We start from the raw sequence: 17,880 nt of genomic DNA, 5'->3' as shown, positions 1-17,880 counted from the left end.
AAAAATGTATAAGGAAACAATTGAAACATTTTTTAAAAACCACATTATGAACTGCAACAAATGATGTTCATCTCATCAAGGCAAGAACTCTCTTGGATAGAGGAAACAAAAGGAGGACACTTTTACATTAAAGTTTAAGGAGGATACCTTTACATTACAGAAAAGTTCAGCTTATCAAAGCAAGAGCTCTCTTGGACAGAGGAAACAAAAGGAACTCCTCCTCCTTCAGGAATCAAGTAACCAAACTACTGGGACCTCCAGCCATAAGCCAGGCTGAAGGTCCATCCTTCCAAAGCCAGTGAAGACCAGCTTCACATGAAGCTCCAGAAATGTAGATTTGTAACTTGTCTGCAGCCAAATATTACCACTTCACAAGGAGGAACCATTATAAGGCTGCACACCTGTTCTTGCGTGGAAATGTAGTCATCGATGAAGGGAACACCCTCATTGGGGCCCTGCCCCCTCACACATGTGATCCTGGCCACCGACATCTGGCTGGGCTTGATAGTGGATTTGGTCCCATCACTGCGAAGCTCAGCTTCCTCCTGTTGTGGATTTCAAAAGTGCAATAGAGTTGTTTTATGTGGCCCTCACAAAGGTACAGATCTGTAGCTTGGGGAGGGGTGTATGCTGCTGGATCCTGGCTTATGGCTGGAGGCTCAGGTCTCCTCCATGGCACCTTTTATCACCTCTCTGTGCCCATACCTTCAGAGGTGAGACAGGGGGCCACCAGAAACAGGGCTTTTTCAGTTACGGCACCTTGCCTATGAAATGCCCTTCCTCTTGAAGCTCATCTGGTGCATCTGCTAATCCCAGTTAGCTGCCAGGCCCAAGCACTTCATTTCTCAAGATTTTAATTAAGAGGTTTATTTTTAATACCACTTTTGTAGTCTGTTATTTGTCTGGAAATTGTAAAACTCATGTTACATGGCCCAATGCAACCTCTACCTCATTGAGGGTGACAAACTCAGCATCCAGTCCCACCAGGTCTCCGGCCTGCGGCATCTCATTCAGCATAAGTGGGATAAAAGTGGCATGACATTTGCGCTGTTTGCGAGCAAGGGAGGCCTCAGCAAGCAGAACACTGGCTTCAATGGGATTCTTAACTGAAAGAGGGAAGAGAAATTTGATCAGTGGCTTTACTCTGTTCATGGATGCTTTCTGGGATTATGGTCTGCAGAAAAAACAACTCCCACCACTGATTTTGGAGTTGGATGCCCCAAAGGAAGGCCTTGCAGGTACACATTCCTTCCAGGTATAAATGACACCCAATTCCTAACAACTCTTAATGACAGGTAAAGCATTATCATTTACCCAGTGATGTAAACACTACATTTTGGAATTCTGGTGCTCTTCATGACACCCCAGAGTCACACTCCTACAAAAAATGAACTTTAGATTTTATCTGCTAGTTCTTTGGATAAGCAAGGAACTCAGAAGCAGAGTATGTCCCAGATGGAGTCCCAACAACACTTCTTTTCCTTCAGAAATGAGGAACTCATGTGAAAACCAAATAACATCCACATCTGTTTGCTTCAGGAAGTTGAAGCAAACTAGGTGCTATTTCACCCTAATGGTTGATTAGAAAGTCATCAGTATTAATCAGTTTTCCATTCTTGCAATATAAAGACAATAAAATGGACCAACCTTACAGGGTTATTGTAGGAGCTGCAACAAGATAATCTATGGGAAGAGCCCTACTGGAGCAGACTAAAGGCCAGCATCCTATTGCACACAGCGGCCTCCAGGAATCTCATCAATAGGAATTGGTTCCTCCCCCTGCAACTCTCCACCTCTCAGCAACTGGTATTGTCAACTACTTCTGAATGCAAAGGTTGGAACCTTTGTGTTCAGAAGGAGTTGACAACCATTAGTCAATGTGGTTGATAATAATTCATAGGCTTCTACTTGAATATGTATTTTAAAAAGCCACCTAAGATACAATTGCTGTTATGAATAACAACACACATTAGTTCAGTACTTTTGAAAGTGGCTAAGGCACTCTACAACTCAGTCACCAAAAAAGCCCTTACACCATGCACTTGCAACATGATGTCCAAATTTAAAAGAAGATGAATATAGGCACATATATTTTAAAAACACTGCAGCATATTTAAAAAAAACCCCCAGCAACAAAACTTCATGTGGCAAGGGAGAAAGGGGGCACTTTCAAGAGAAAGGAAAAAAGAAGCGAAAGAAATAAATGGGCCTATTTTAGTTTTTATAGTGAAGAAAGATCTTCAGACTTCTTTCAAGACTTTGGGTTTGTTTGCTTGCTTGTTTGTTTAAGCCAGAAAATAATCACCATGTCAGTTCCACCTTTTCTCATGCAATGTGGATGTCTGCAGGGAGCTAGGTCAGTTCCACCTGGGGTATAAGAACATAAGAGAAGACATGCTGGATCAGGCCAATGGCCCATCCAGTCCAGCACTCTCTGTCACACAGTGGCCAAAAAAAATCAGGTGCCATCAGGAGGTCCATGAGGGGGGCCAGGAAAATACAGCTGCTGCAAGCCCTAGGACAGAGTTACTCCAGAGAGAAAGAGCACACACTGCTTTTAAGCAATAATCTCTTCTCCATTAGGGGCTCTAATGGGATCAAGGACATTATCAAGTCTTCAAAAAGCCCTACAGCATCCTTGCTCCATTATATCCTTGGAAAGGGTCTAGTAGCACCAAGCAAGCTAAGCAGAATCTCCCACTAGATGGATTTTTGAAGGCAATCCTGTTGATAGCATTGAGCTACAGGATTCATAATACTGCACAACAATTTTTACGGGGTTTTTTATTAGTACCAGAGCCTCTTCCTCTCTCACGCACTCGGCACACAACACTAAAGTTGATCCTGCTGGGAGTAACTCACAAAACTCCAGGAGCATACTGAAATGGAGAGCTGAAGGCACATGAATCACTCATGTTCTGATTTTTCTAAATATGTATACATCTTGGAGCACTACTGCAAAGGAGTCCTGAGAAACAGCCAGAAATCATGCACATCCGTTCATGCTGAAAACTCCAGACTTTCAGGAGCACACACAGCCCACATACAATCATTTTCCATTTCAAGTTTGAGCTTCTAGGTTTATGCAAATTTGCCTCAGTCTCTACCAGTTAGGAGTTTTGGCCTGTAAACAGCGGTTTCTCTCCCGCCACAAATGTTGCTCTTTCCTTTTCATCATCAGCCAAATGAGTTTTCACTTCCTCATGATTTGCAGCCCACTTGCAAGAGGTACTCCATGCCTGTCCCCTTCACTTCCTGTGATGCCTCAGTACCTCATAACTAGAGATGTGCAAAAAAACCCCCGAATGCCATAGTATTTTGGGGGGTTGGGTATATTGAACCTGAAAAATATCAGTATTTCCAATATTCCTGAATCCCAATATCAGTATGGTATTTGGATTTGGTAAATATTCAGGATTCCCAAAATTTTTTGGCTCCATTATATCTTATGGGGACTGTAATATTAAAATACTAAATATGTAAAGACGATAGATGTGTGTGTGAGAGGGAGAGATACAAGGAGTATTATAAACAGGATTAGAAATCTTGGAATTAAAATCAAGTCCCTGATCTGGATAGCTTGGCCATTGGCCATGAATGTTGGGAGATCCCCACTCAACATTAGTCAGGCCTCACTACTTGGCAAATAAGAAGGGTTCAGAAGAGAACAGAAGAGAAAGCCAAGAAGCAGAGGTACAGGAGAGTTGTGAAGGAGTTGAGAATGTTTAGCTTCAAGGAGTATTATAAACAGGATTAGAAATCTTTTTTTTTAACTCCCTGGAGTTAAAATCCAGTCCTTGACCAGGATAGCCTAGGATAGCCTGATCTCATCAAATCTCAGAAGCCCTGGTTAATATTTGGATGGGAGGTCACCAAGGAATATCACAGGCAATGGCAAACCACCTCTGGATGCTTTGTCTTGAAAATCCTACAAGATTGCCATAAGTCAGTTGCAACTTAACAGCAGCAATAACAAAAAAGACAGCTGTTTATGAAATGGCTGTGTTGAATACATGAGCAATGAACTGTTGGGACTAGTGACCAGGGCAAGATGTAGGAAACCACAAGGAAAACCAGCCAAGTATCTTGAGCCAACCCAGCTGATACTATCCTGCAGCAGAATTGTGAAGCTTGCTGCTGGAAACACACAGGGGTACATCTACAGTACTCATTCAGGCATATCTCAGCGAACGGTGGCAGCAAAGCCTACTCATGTAGCTACCATAGATGCTGGGATGTTGCTGTGCAATGTGCTGCAAATAATGACATTCCATACTCCACAGACCATGGAATAATGTGGTGGGAGTCCTGGCTCAGGAACTCCACTGGTTTTATGCACGTATCTGTGTGTGGAGGAATCTTACTAAACCAAGCAGTTCTGAATGGGCTTAAGGTTGACTCTGTCCATATGTGCAGCCTGAGTATAAAGTGAATTACATAATCTTTCATGTAACTTCCATATCTAATATAGATAGACATTTGCGTTTTAGAGAGACAGAAAATCTGTGGCAAGAGCATGAAGTTGACCTCGGGTCTCCTGAGTCACAGAATAACATTTGTAAACTTCTGCATTAGCCATTTCCATGTAACCATACACACATGTACATGCTCACTCACTGTTTAAATTGTACTTTGAGTGGAGGTTCCGTTGCACATAATAAAGGATACCAGGCACCTTCCAGTTCATGTCAAACTGCACAGCCTCACACTGCAAACCCAAAACAAAAAAGTAAATAAATAAGAGAAAAAGCAACAACACAAGCATCATGAACATGCTTCAATGAAAGTTTCATTTTTAAAAAGAAAGCAAGGTATGAACACAGAAAATAGTTCCCCTTGGATAAGTCACTACTGCACTCTGAACTCTTACACAGGCCCAAACTGCATTGGGCTTGTTTATTTAAAATAATCTGACCCACTTTTCTCCCTCTATAAGGCCCAAAAGTGGCTTGAACGCAAACAACAAGAACAGTGGAAGTCGGACATGTGTTGCAATGGGGACTTGGGAGGTTCAGCACAGAGGACAAGTAGGAGCAACCAGTGCTACTGTGTTAGTGAAGACATGACAGCTTAGTACAGCAGTCACAAGCAGGCTAATGTTCCCTTCTTGGTGTGTTGCAAGAGCCTGTCGGGGTCTTCAAGGTATCTGCCTTGTACTCAATATATGTAAGCTTGGTGAGATTTCCTAGCCCCAGTTTTATTAGAAAACTTGCCTTCCCTTATGTGCAACCTTGCTCTGCTACCAGACAGATGCTTCCTCCTGCTTGGGACTGTACTCTTACTCAACTGCAGAAAGACATGAAGCCTTGTTCCATCATTACAGAATTGGAAGATGAATTTGTGAGTTTAATCTGATATTCCTCTGAATGCTTCTTCTAGCAGGTGTTTGGGAGACTACCTCATAATAAATGTACTGGGAATCTGTACCTCTAACTCCAATGGCAAAATATACAGTGACTCTTTTGGGGGTGGGAGGTGGGTGGGAGAGATTTTGGACTAGACATTTTTAGGATATTTGTTTCAGCAAATCTGCAGGTGTGTATAAACTGGCACCTGATGCCAGACTTATGGTGCATTCACACTACAGTAAAAATGCATTTTACATCCAGATTTTTGCTATTCTTACACAGTAAGAATCTGGATGTGAAACACATTATTTAGTGTAGTGTGAATGCACCATTAGCCTGTAAGACATTCTAGGGCTCAGTCAGCAAAGCCTCTATGTTCTCTGCTGCTACTTGACTTTTGCAGGAAGGCTCCAAACACATTCCCCATCCCTGCAACACTTCTACTGCTTTGCTCCCACCTTACAGTATGCCAAAATGTTCTGCAAAAACTGGAGATGCCATGTTTACAAAAAAAAGGTAAAATTAACATCTTGAATTTTTAAAAGCCTTTTTCTATAAGAATGTGTAAAAAGAGAAATTAATTCTTGTGAAATTAAGATTTTTGGGGAAGGGAAGGGGCAAAGAGCATGGTATCCTTACCTTGTCCACAGGCTCAATGAGAAAATCATTGAAAAGGTACCACTGCTGATGCGTGACTCCCTGAGCAAATAGAAGAACATGTGTGCATTACTAACTGCAAATCTTCACTTATGGACTATGACTCACAGTCAAAAAGACTTATACCCAAGGAGACTCTGGTATAAATGGTAATAGAACAAAGCCTTGACAAAAGAGTATTCTTCCAGAGTCTGGGACACCAATGATGAGATCTGGGAACTCTCAAAGGCAGCAGAATGGAAAGACCACCCAGTCATTCCTGTTTCCCTTGCTGACTCACCTCCTTTCTCTGGTGGTAGGTCTCCCCCACTTTTATGTGCCCCACTAGGCTGCCCCCGGTGCGGGAATCCAGGATGTGCACAACAGTTGCCATGAGATCATAGACATACGTCGACTCCTGATCATCCAGCACACTTAGCTGCAAAGAGGAAGGTGGAATTATCAGTGGGTACAGTTCTGGAAAAAGGTGAAGGGCTCAAGAAACCTCATTCTTCCCAACATAAGGGGAAAAACCAGCCTGCAACCAACCCTTAGCCTTTAAAATCAACTCAGCACAAAGATGGACTGAAGTTTTTGTTCCAGCACAGGACATATACCTATTTCTCCTGTAACACCTTGAGGGGGCTACCTCACAGCATCTTTTTTTTTTTTTTAAGTCTATAAAATTATTTTCTATTATTCTCAGAACTCTCATAATATTGGCTTGGCTTAGAATCTGATACACAGCTTTCACAAAAGTACAGGCAAAATGTATTTGGGATGATGCTCTATCCTTTTATTGGACTTCAATAATTCTAGTTTGCTTTGGACCCTTTCTCTTTTATTTTTTTTCCCACAGGGACCGTGTTATCCTTCTTAAAAGTTGCATTCTCTCCATCTGAGAAAAAACCTGCCTGAATGAATCAATAGCTATGCAGGGAAATCCAAAACTGCTCTAATTTGTTTCTATCACACCATTAAGATTTTTATCATCATTTTGTACTAATGTTGTAATTTTTGCAATTTTATGAAATGTTCACCAAGAGCTTTGAGTGTAACATTGGGGAAAGTATAATATTAAGTAATGCAAATAGGTAAATAATAGATGGAAACTCAGTTTATTTTTTATTTGAATCTTCACTCTACATGTTACTGTGGTTGTAAAAGAGGCATGTGGTGGTCAAAGGGGAATTTCTCTCTCACTCTGTGGAGAAACAGCCCACAAAATAATCAAGCCTTGGTACAAGTTCCCAAGGGAGGTGATGGAGCCCTCATCCTGAAAATGCTTCCAAATCTGCTGCTCAACTCTTTCCAAGGGTTGATTGGTTGTGGACAGAAATTGATCAGAAGATTTCCTGAGGTCTATGATACTGAGAAAGCATTTACAAATAATAAGAGATACCCTACCTCAGTGGTCTCCAACCTTTCTGGCACCAGGGACCGGTTTTGTGGAAGACAATTTTTCCATGGACCGGTGGTGGTGATGCTGTGGGATTTGCTGCCCCCACACCCTGTCCCTGCCCCCTATGGGGATCTTTAAATGAAGGGTAGGTAAAAGTCACAGCCGCACTCTGCAGCCCGATTGCTAACAGACCATGGACTGGTACTGGTCCACAGACTGGGGTTGGGGACCCCTGCCCTACCTAGTCCAGCATCCTGTTTCATACAGCAGCTAATCAGTTGCCCTGGAGGACCAACAAACTGAGTGCTGAGGCCAGGGCCTCCCCATGATATTGCCTCCTGAAACTGTGGAGGTTTCCTTTAGTCTGTCACTGCTAGGAGTCACTGATGGACTTCTCCATGAATCCTCTTTTATTCCCCCTTTCGCAGCTCTATTTGGAAATTTTAAAATCTGGATTGAATTGTTTTCTCTTGCTCTTAGATGCCTCCCCTCCTCCAATCAGGTAATATGGGTCACTTTTCGTGTTAGTACGAGATGTTTTACTTCAGAGCTTTCATCCCAGTTGTAAACTTCCAGCTCCTTATTCTTGGACAGCTTCATTTTTATGGAATAAGGAATCCAGATGTTCTTCAGCTCCTCAATGGAAGTATAAGTGTTGCCCCCTTCTGCAATTCCTAATTCATTCCTGAAAGCAAAGCAAGCACAAACACTGGTAGAATCACAGATTGAGAAGGAAGCATTCTTGAGGATGACTGAAGTTCAAAGAGCAATTTTTTTTCCGGCTCAGTCAAGAACAGCCCTTCCTGGCATTATTGAAAGAACATCAAAGTACACGAGCCAAGATGAGAGGCAGATAAAAGGCAGGTTAGTGAATAGCTGAGAGGGAGAGAATGATGCAGACAAAGGGGAGAGGGTATGGGGTGGCTAGGGGGAAGGGGGAAAAGGAAATAATGTGGGGAGATTGATACAGGGAAAAGTGGGGTGCCACCCCTCAAGTCCTTGAGGGTTCCCTACCATGCAAGGAGCCTGGCCCAGTGGCTAGCACCATATAACTGGGCCACTGGGTGGGGGGAGAGAAAGAAACCGTAAGACAGGGCAGATAAAAGTAGATTGGCTGAAGGAGACAGGGATATCAACTGCAAGTTAAGGACATTTCTGAAGATTTGGGGGCTAGAGCCTGAGGAGGGTGGGGTTTGAGGAGGAGATCTCAGGAAAATATGATTCTCCACCCTCCAAGACAGGGATTTTCTTGAAGGGAACCAGAGTTGCCAGCATCTTGGTGGGGAGAGGCTGGATATCACCCAGAATTATGTTTTGGTGGGTGGACTCTATGGCATTATAACCTGCTGAAGTCATTTCCCTCTCCAGACCTCGCCCTTCCAAGGCTACTGAGCTCTGTAGTTGGGAGATATGTTGTGCTTCCAGGAGGTTGGCAACCCAAGAAGTAGAGAAGCTATGTGCACTTTCAGGATAGGAAAAGAGGAAATAGTGGAGGAGGAGGAAATGACATGCCTCCCACAACTCATTGAGAGTTCCCATTTGTTACAGATATATCTACAATTTAGCTTTTGTTATCCCAGGCCCACTATAAAATCTCAAATTTTCACATATAGACTTTTAAATCTTTTAAGTATGGAGTTTTGGATACGGCAGATATAATGGTCTATATTCAGGCCTGGGGCTAGGGTTACCTGCACCCCTAGGCCAAATCCCCAACCTCTGCCCCCACTACGTATTTTTTTTTCATGTGCGCCCCAATGACATCATAATGACGTCACTGCGCTCCCCCCACCTACAGCTGCCTACTTGCCTGCCGGCTGCCACCATTTACTTCCCCTGGCCTGCTGCCGTCCCCTGCCAGCTGCCACCATCATCCCCACCCACCCCGTGCCGGCTGCCAGCCCAGCAAAGTCCGGAGGGGGGCGTGTGGCAGTGACATCATTATTAAGTCACTGCCACGCAACCCCTTCGGACTTTGCCAAGCTGGCAGCCGGCGCAGATGGTGGGTGGGGATGACGGCGGCAGGCCAGGGAAAGTAAACAACGGCGGGAAGGCAGGTGGCTGCGGGGAGGGCAGTAAAATCATTATGACGCCACCCTCTGCGGGGAGGGGAGGGTGGCGGCCGGCTGCGGGGAGATGAATGGCTGTGGGTGGGGAGGCGAACAGTGATGGGCGGCCACAGGGAGGGGGCGGCAGTGGGCAGCTGCGAGGAGGCAAATGGCAGTGGGCTGCAGGTTGCCGCGGGGAGGTGAATGGCTGCAGGTAGCCTACTTGTCTTATTCCCACGTGCCAGTCCTGTCTATATTATTCAGTTTATGCAGTCTTGCTACTGAGATTTCCCTTCCCAGTGCATAATGCAGCACAGACAAGACTGTGGTCAAAGTCATGTCTGACTTAAACACATCTTAAACAAAAGAAGATCAGTACTGACACAGGATCTGAGAAGACAAAAACTGATTTTTCTGATCACCAGGTAAGAACCTGTGTTAACTTACCATTCTCCAAGAGGGATTTCTCTACTCTTGGAGAGTTCAAGACCACCCTTCTTCATCATCAGCTTCTTAAAGGCATACTGTTGAGAAAGGAGAAACCAAAACCATAAATCTAACAGATGTCCATGCAAATGTGCAGCGCTTCATTCAGTATCAACTCCTGATGATTTCTCATTTCAGTTTCAGGAATGGATCAGGACAAGGATGTCTTGAAATGCATCTGACTGACTGCAAACTGAAAGGGAAAACATATGCAATCCTAAATACCTCTGCTTGCATCTTCCAGAATTCTGCTTCCTTGGAGCTGTTCACTTCACAGTTAATGACTAAAACATCAGGAAGGCAGCGGATATTGCGTGTCTGGACCTTGAGTGACAAAAACACAACATATCACACGATAAAAGGGCAAGTGACACAGATTACTACTTGGCATTACTATGGTGGCTTTATCCTACAGCTGCTGGGAATTCATCAGACAAATGATCCATCTTAAAAGAATTTTGTTACCAACTGGTGGCAGCACTACAGAGAAAGATACCAGAGGTTAAAACTGATGAACTATCTTTCAATCATATGAAAATCTCGCTGTCCATCTGTGGTACCGGGGTGGGAGAAGAACACAAGGTGCTGGCCATAGACCCACAGATTCACATTCCAAGGTGGTCAAGGTTGGTTGAAGTGTCTGGTCAGACAGGCACCAGCTGGGAAGAGGGTGGCTATTAGGAGCTGGAGCCACCTAGGGGGGAAGGGTGTGCTACTAGACTGGTGAGCCTGGCAAGGAGCGTGTGTGAAGGCCTTGCCCCATGGCCCCAGTTGAAGGCCCTAAGCTGGAGGAGAATTTAAGATTGGCCCTGGAGAAGAGTTGTGCAGCTGAAGGAGGGGACATGACCAACCTCTGGCTCCATGGAAGGTGGAACAAGCGAAGGGAGCAATCAAGGAAAGGGAGTGAAGCTAACTACCCTGGAACACCCATACTGGCCTGCAGGAGAAACCCTCTAAATGGAAGGATGAATAAAAGTGAGAGTTGGCAAACTGCTCCTTATTTGTGAGGCTGTGCTTAGGGGTTGAATGCAGAGCTGCCCGAGGCCTAGATTGCTGAAACCATCCATGACTGCTGAAACCATCCCCACCACTGCAAATAGGCTCTGACCAGAACTTGGACACAACGCGATTTGTGCTATCAGCTTAAGAATTTAACTCCCAAAACATAAGCTGTGACTGCTTCACAACCTGGTCACCAGAAACATATAACCATCAGAAACACATAATCAGCACTTCAGGAGCAATCTGTACCCTCTTCTATCAAGGGTACAAATTGCTCTCCCACAACAGACTTCAATTACACAGTTCTGTGCAGAAACTTTCCACACATAAATATGCTATAGCTTGTGGTTTGGAAATCAATTTGTCAATTATAATTCCCTCCCCACTTACCGTGGGCTGGTATTTCTCACAATTTTCACACCAAGCCTGTGTATTCTGTTCCAGACAGATGCTTCTCTTTAAGATCTGGGCAAATTCATAATCCTTGATTTTATCTGGGTACAAGAGAAGGGGAGAGGGAAGTAACTTTCATTGTCCAAAAGATCAAACTAGGAAGTGAAACTTAACCATCCAAATGTGCGCTGAAGAAAATTAACTCCAGAGTGAGCAGAGATCAACTCCTATTGCTGAAGGACAAATTGTGTCCAGAATAGTTGCCTGGACCCAGTGCTGAGTATGACTCTCTCTTAATGCAGGGATCTGAAATTTTATCACAGTGAGGATCACCTTTTCATGTAAAACTAAATCAAAGGAGAAAAAAAGGATGGGAAACTTGTGACATCTTTAAAATCCAGCACATTTTTTATCCTAGTGTAGATGTCCATATGCTCTAGTCCACTTAATCAGATCCATGTGTTCACATCAGATTTAACTTAGCTGCAACATTCAATATTGTCTTAAGCAAAGGCAGGCAGAAAAAGGTAAAGAGAGAGAGGGCAGGTCAGCCTGAAGGTCCCCAAGGAAAGAATCCAGTCTGAAGGCTATCTTGATTAGGTGGACAGAGTGTTAGACTTGAACTCAAGAAACCTGGGTTCAAATTTCAGCTCCTTACCATCTAAAAGCCCTTCTAAGGGGGAAATTACCATCAATTGACTTAATTAAGGTGGAACCTCTTACCAGCCCAAATCAGGCTCAAAGAATCTTGCTCACTTTCAGCAGTTCCAGGATCCCCAGTCTGCTGCAGTCCCAGAAAGACTTCCTTCACATCAAATGTGTCCCATATGCAGTTATCTGCTTAGAAACTGGCATGTCTTTAATGGTTACTAGTGCATGGGTCATGACCTTCAAATTCTGGCTACGCTTGCACCACAACTCTGAAACGGGAAGCTATATCTCTCAAATGCTCTCTGAATTTAATTTGTCAAATTGGTCAGCACATATTGAGAGAAAAATAAAAGCAATGGGTTTATCCCTAGAACTATTGTCCATGCTGTCCTTCACTACCGAAGTCTAAAAAATTAAAAGCAGGTTGCTAAATATTGAGTGCCATGACCTATACAGTCTGGCTAAGAAAACTTGTTCCCCACTGAGTTTTGAGATCTCTCTTAGTACTGGGAAAATGGCCTCATATTTATCCGTCTTGCAGGTGCCACAGCAGCGTAGAGCTTTTTCCCTTGCCAGATGCAACGCCATGCCCTCTGCCATTCTTTATGGCAGATTTAACAGCCTACTCAGTCAGATACTGTCTCCATAAGCAAAAATGTGTGGAGTCAGTTACTCATTTTCTTCTTTATTGTAATTTGTATACAGATCTTCGTCGCAAGTATTTACATCCTCTTTTAGCATGGTTGATTATTCTGATGCACTTAAAGTCTATAGACTTTTAAACAATACTTCATCTAGTATCACTGAGAAAGTGGCTAAGTTTCTTTATTCTGTTTTAAAGGCATGCGAGAGGATCTCATAGAAATAGTTTATGTTCATGCTTTTCCTGATGTATATGTATGCAATCGTTCCATTTTATCTTTTTTTTAACCAATTTGCTCCAATATATATATATCTATATATTTTATGCCAATAAAGGCCAACTTGACTTGACTTGAACTTACAGGATAGCTTTGGGTAAGCTAACATCTTTCCCACATGTAAACTGGGGTGTGTAACTATAAAGCTCACATAGGATTGCTGCAAGGATGAACAGATAAAAAATTGCAAAGCATGGTTTATGTTAGGAAGTGCTACAGAAATTAAATCACCAGAACAGGAGCCATTTTCACTATGTAATACAGACAGGTAGGATCTGTACTCAGACAGGGCTGTTAAGAGTGGCATTAAGGAACTTGAACCTCCCTAGCAATGGCTTCCACTGCTGCAAGGATATCTCTATTACACAGCTCCAACCTGTGCTTTTTTAAGCGAGGGATTCCAGCCATATAAGCCTGAAAGAAGCCACTGGAAAACTGTAACATTCACAACAATTCCCCAATTAAAATATCATGGCAACCATTATTCAGTTTCAATTCCATGCTTGCCCTAGCATCCCTAGAAGTCATACCATTGCTGTCAGGGTAGGAGAGAGTAAAGAGGAGTGTAGAAGACACTCGGACAGTCTCCTTGCCACAGCGACACATGCTGCAATTCTCCACCTCACAGCTGAAGAGCTGCCCAATGACCGAGTCCCCTGAAGATCCAAAGTTGCTAGAAGAAAGGAAACTAGATCAGCTGAGCCTTGTGCATAACATTTGGAAGGAAAATGCTGAAACCTCCTTACAGTACCTGCTACTTTACAATGTAACACATTGCTGGAAGGGACACAGTGCTTTTCAATCTGGTAGTTGCTTTTGGTAGCATTAGAGTTCCCAGACTCTTGCTGGGGGCGGGGGTTCCCCTGATTTTGGGGGCCCCACCTACCAGCACATAGCTGGCTGGTGGGGGAATGACATCACGAGAAGCAATATCACCATGCCGGGCATGTTGCGCTGGCGAATGTTGTAGCAATTTGGGTAAAAACTCTATGGCACCATGGAGTTTTTTTACCCAGATTGCTAGAGTGTCCCTGCACAGCGTGCCTGGTGCAATAACATCACTTCCAGGTGACATTGCGCTGCGTGCCCTTCGAACACACAAGGAGATTCCGCCCACTGGGAGCCAGGTAGGACCTGGCAAGCCTAGGTAGCATCTACCCTATGCGTCTTACAGGTTGCCTGCAGTTCAGTTTCTGAACTTCAGCACACCACTAATCAGCAGGCACAAATCCAAGTATAATTAAGCATACCCACTCATGTATGTTTCTGAGACTGTTGCTTACAACATATCTACTTTAAACCCAGAACAAACCAGGAAAAGGAAGAGAAAGGTGTATTCTAACAGAAATGGCTAACTGTACAATTCCAATCTGCCCACTGCAGACAGATGAAAGCAGGATGAAAGGATGTGTTTTTCCTCCCTACCTGCTGCCAATGCCCCGGTAAGCTTGAGGGCCTTCCTGCTCTTGAGTTTCCTGATGAAGCTGAGTCAGGATGAAGCGGTTCCAACTCTGAATCAAGCGGCCAAGATTCACTTTCCCTGTTGCCTCATCTGAATCAGCCAAGATCAAACCCAGAGCAGCTGCCTCTGGAATGGTGCGGAAGGCACGGAGGAAGTTACTGCCCTGGGACAGACAGAATGAATGACCATATTGGAAAGGGAAGGTGGAGACAATTGCCCATGGACTGATCTCAAGGCTGCTCCCTCCTCCCATATAAGCACATCAAATTGGTTCCATTCCACCCTCTTTGTAGGGTACTGTCCTCACTGGAAGGTGGAGAAAGTACAAAGCACATAACTCCATTTCTGCTACATGGCTCTGCTGCTTTCCAGGTACCCGCTGTTGTGCTATTAGCTGGAAGCTGTAGCTGTGGAGGAAGTATGTTGTGCTGGGTTGTAGTGCTAACCTATTATTCTGTGCAAGCACTGCAATGCAGCAGTAGATGGACAAGTGTGATGACCAACCATTCTGTTCCTCCCCAAAGGGCGCCACTAAATCAATGGCCCATCAGAAGGCAAGCAGCCCTGCCCACTCCCATCTCCACTTCCTTGCCCAAAAAACTTATAACACATCTCCAGATCAGGTTTAACTAGTTTCCCACTACTTTGCCTCTACTCTAAATGCACCTTTTGAACCTGCATCTTACCAAAGATCTAGGTATTCTGCATGGTACTTTAGCCAGTGTTTACCTGACAAGGATCCCCCCTGGACAAATCCAGCATGTGAAATAAGAAACCCAATTCACAGCTCAGGCAGAACTCCTTCTGGCACAGGTGGTTCTGAACCAAACACCTCACAGGCTCTAGGAAATACAGCACCTGAGGATGGATAGGAGGAGGTTACCAGAGAAAGGGGGGGACTACACAAGAGGGGGGAGATACAGCACAGAAAGGAGGCAAAATTGCACCTACCTGGATCATGCAGTTGCAGTAAGCATTTGGGATGTGGGGCTCCAGGCCAGCAAAGAGAGTCTTATTGTAATGTTTGAAGTCAAAATCCTCCAAGCCCAGCTTGGAATACTTAATGGTGACCTAAACAAATCAATCCAGAAAAGCATATATGTGTGTAACAGTGTGCTTGTACGTACAATCATTTATTATACAAATAATGAATAATAGCACTCCAATGTGGAGGAAGAAACTCAGAGGTCTTTTGTTCTTTTATACATGCACTTCTTAATGCACTTGGAAAAGCACATCTGACTTCTCAGGTCATTACTGAGAAAAAGATGCTGAGACCATCATTCCTATTTCGGTGTCACTCTTGCCACTCAGGTTCATGACACCAACTGCCTCCATTTGTTTCTTTTGTTCTTGAGCTTGTACAAAGGAGGTGGATCTACTCTGCACAGAACAGAGCTTCAAGCAAAGCTCTACCACTCTACTGTCCCCTTCAGCTAGTCTTTTCTACCTACCGTGCTCTGACCAATATTGTCATGCAAGAAGGCAGAATGCACCTCTGAGTACAAATGCACAAATCCAGCTAACAGCCAGATGGTGCTGTGGTCAGCCTGGGGAATCTGAAGTGCTTGTTGTGAAGAGTACTGGATTTTACACATGGGCATACTTGACACCTCCCGCACCCGCAATTGCTGTTCATCCTTTGAAAATCCTTCACATCTGCTCTCTCCCTTTGCCAAAATATCCAACATCCTGAGATGCATTTGAAACAGACCTTCCTGTATTTCTTTGCCACCATATAGACATACGGCTCTTCCTCCCGTCCAATGGGAGATTCAGGGACTTGGTTGAAACTGTCAAACTCATTGTCGAGTTCTTTCAGTCGGTAAGGAATCTGCAAAAGGCACAAGCATGCAGAAATCTGGGCACTCTGTGTGCATTGTCTCCATTCTTATTTATGTTTTTGCCCCAAAGCCAGAATATACACATAAAAAAAATTGTGAATGTACCCCGTTTCAGCCCCACACCACACAGAAGGTGATTTTGCTTGTTTCCAAATGTATATGCCACTTCTGAATGCATGAGTGGGTTTGTGAAGAAGCATTAAAATGCATACAAGAACACACAACAATAATAAAATAATTGAACCACAGACCAGCTGAGATACAGCCCTATCAATCACCCAAAAGCCAAACCCTGTATCAATAAAAATATAAGTCCACCACAGTTTGAACAGTGCAGATGAGAAAAACCAAATCAAAAGGTTAATAAGGTTAATAGTGCAAATGTCAATAGAATAAATAAATAGCGTACAAGTGTTAATACAATATAGAGCAACAAGTGGGAACCTGCAAAGAACCTGCAAGGAGGGGGCAGCCTATTCCCCTACCTTTGCTTCCTTTCCTCTCCACTCTTTTCTGTCAACCTCCCTCCTTTCTCTCCCATGTATATATTCTGTCAGTCTCCCCCTTCTCTGTCAGTCTCACCCCATCTGTCTCCCCCCTCCCCGTATCTGTCAGTCTTCCTTTCTCTTCACCCTCCAATTCCCTACTACTCTTCCCCCATGTCATGATCCTAGGCCTAGTATGGCCTACCGGCTCCAGGGAAGCCTGTATTGGAGTGTTGCTAATGGGCCTACATCTCCCAGGATTCCTTTTCTCACTCTGATTGGGTAGCAGAGTTTTAGAGGGAAAACTCACCAAAGAGGGGTGGGATCTGGGGGGAAAGCATAAATAGGCTGGCTGGAGAGGGAAGTTGTTCTCTTCTGGAGAGGCTGCAGACAGAAAGTGGTTCTCTCTGAAGCTGAAGGGAGGTTGCAGCCAGAGAGGGATCTCTCATCCAATGAGGGTGAATTGATTAGACGTTAGAAGAAGGGAACATCCAGTGAGTTGCATTAGAGCTGCTCATTTATTTACAGCAACCTTTACTATTTCTTATTTCACTGTTGCACTAAATGCATTACTACCCACTTGTTGTTCTAGAGCAGTGTTGAACTCCTTTGTTATGAGGGCTGGATCTGACATAAATGAGACCTTGTCGGGCTGGACTGTGTTGGGCCAGGTCACGTATGTACCTATTTAAGATTAGGTAGCAGAGATATGAATTTTTTAAAGGACACAAACACAACTAAAGTTTTTTTTTAAAAAAACACTTAAAATAAAACATGCTTAAAACATTAGCACTTGTTGGTCATAAAAGTGCTTTTTTTGTATTTTTCCCATTGGATCAAAGGAACTAGGAAGCTCTGGCTCTTTCCCTCCCTCCCCAGGGGACAAGGAGGGGGAGGAGCCTCAACCAATGGGGAAAATCAAGGTTTTGCTCTGTAGCTCCTATGCGATTGAGCAAGCGTTGCAAAGCAAGTTGAGATACAGAAGGAAGCAAGAGAGAGGGAGAAGAAAGCAGACAAGAGCCAGTTGCTCAGCGGCCTGATAGGAGCCCTCCAGGGGCCTGATTCGGCCCCCAAACTCCATGTTTGACACCCCTGTTTTAGAGTACTATTAAATTTCTTGTTAAACTGCCTGGGTCCTCACGTCTCTTCAGTTATGGTTAAAAGGTACTAGCTAATAGGGAAGGTACAGGGGTTGGGTGGGTG

The 17,880-nt window shown here is 44.0% G+C and overlaps 1 protein-coding gene across 3 annotated transcripts in view; it reads right to left on the bottom strand.

Moving 5' to 3' along the window:
* Window positions 1-17,880, bottom strand: part of PAN2 (poly(A) specific ribonuclease subunit PAN2) — a 38,117-nt gene that overhangs the window by 6,308 nt on the left and 13,929 nt on the right. For all 3 annotated transcript variants that reach the window (XM_060252285.1, XM_060252284.1, XM_060252283.1), the window contains exons 9-22: window positions 16,063-16,182; window positions 15,300-15,419; window positions 15,078-15,206; window positions 14,312-14,511; window positions 13,417-13,559; window positions 11,313-11,416; window positions 10,146-10,244; window positions 9,882-9,958; window positions 7,930-8,071; window positions 6,286-6,423; window positions 5,988-6,047; window positions 4,618-4,708; window positions 949-1,106; window positions 402-545 (exon numbers count right to left, since the gene is read on the bottom strand). In XM_060252285.1, the coding sequence (XP_060108268.1) occupies window positions 402-545; window positions 949-1,106; window positions 4,618-4,708; window positions 5,988-6,047; window positions 6,286-6,423; window positions 7,930-8,071; window positions 9,882-9,958; window positions 10,146-10,244; window positions 11,313-11,416; window positions 13,417-13,559; window positions 14,312-14,511; window positions 15,078-15,206; window positions 15,300-15,419; window positions 16,063-16,182 (1,725 nt within the window). The remainder of the gene's footprint in view (window positions 1-401; window positions 546-948; window positions 1,107-4,617; window positions 4,709-5,987; window positions 6,048-6,285; window positions 6,424-7,929; window positions 8,072-9,881; window positions 9,959-10,145; window positions 10,245-11,312; window positions 11,417-13,416; window positions 13,560-14,311; window positions 14,512-15,077; window positions 15,207-15,299; window positions 15,420-16,062; window positions 16,183-17,880) is intronic.

The sequence above is a fragment of the Heteronotia binoei genome, chromosome 13, assembly GCF_032191835.1.
Source record: "Heteronotia binoei isolate CCM8104 ecotype False Entrance Well chromosome 13, APGP_CSIRO_Hbin_v1, whole genome shotgun sequence".
Taxonomy (NCBI): domain Eukaryota; kingdom Metazoa; phylum Chordata; class Lepidosauria; order Squamata; family Gekkonidae; genus Heteronotia; species Heteronotia binoei.
The sequence above is the reverse complement of the archived record's forward strand: the minus strand, read 5'-3'. Positions and strand labels throughout refer to the sequence as shown.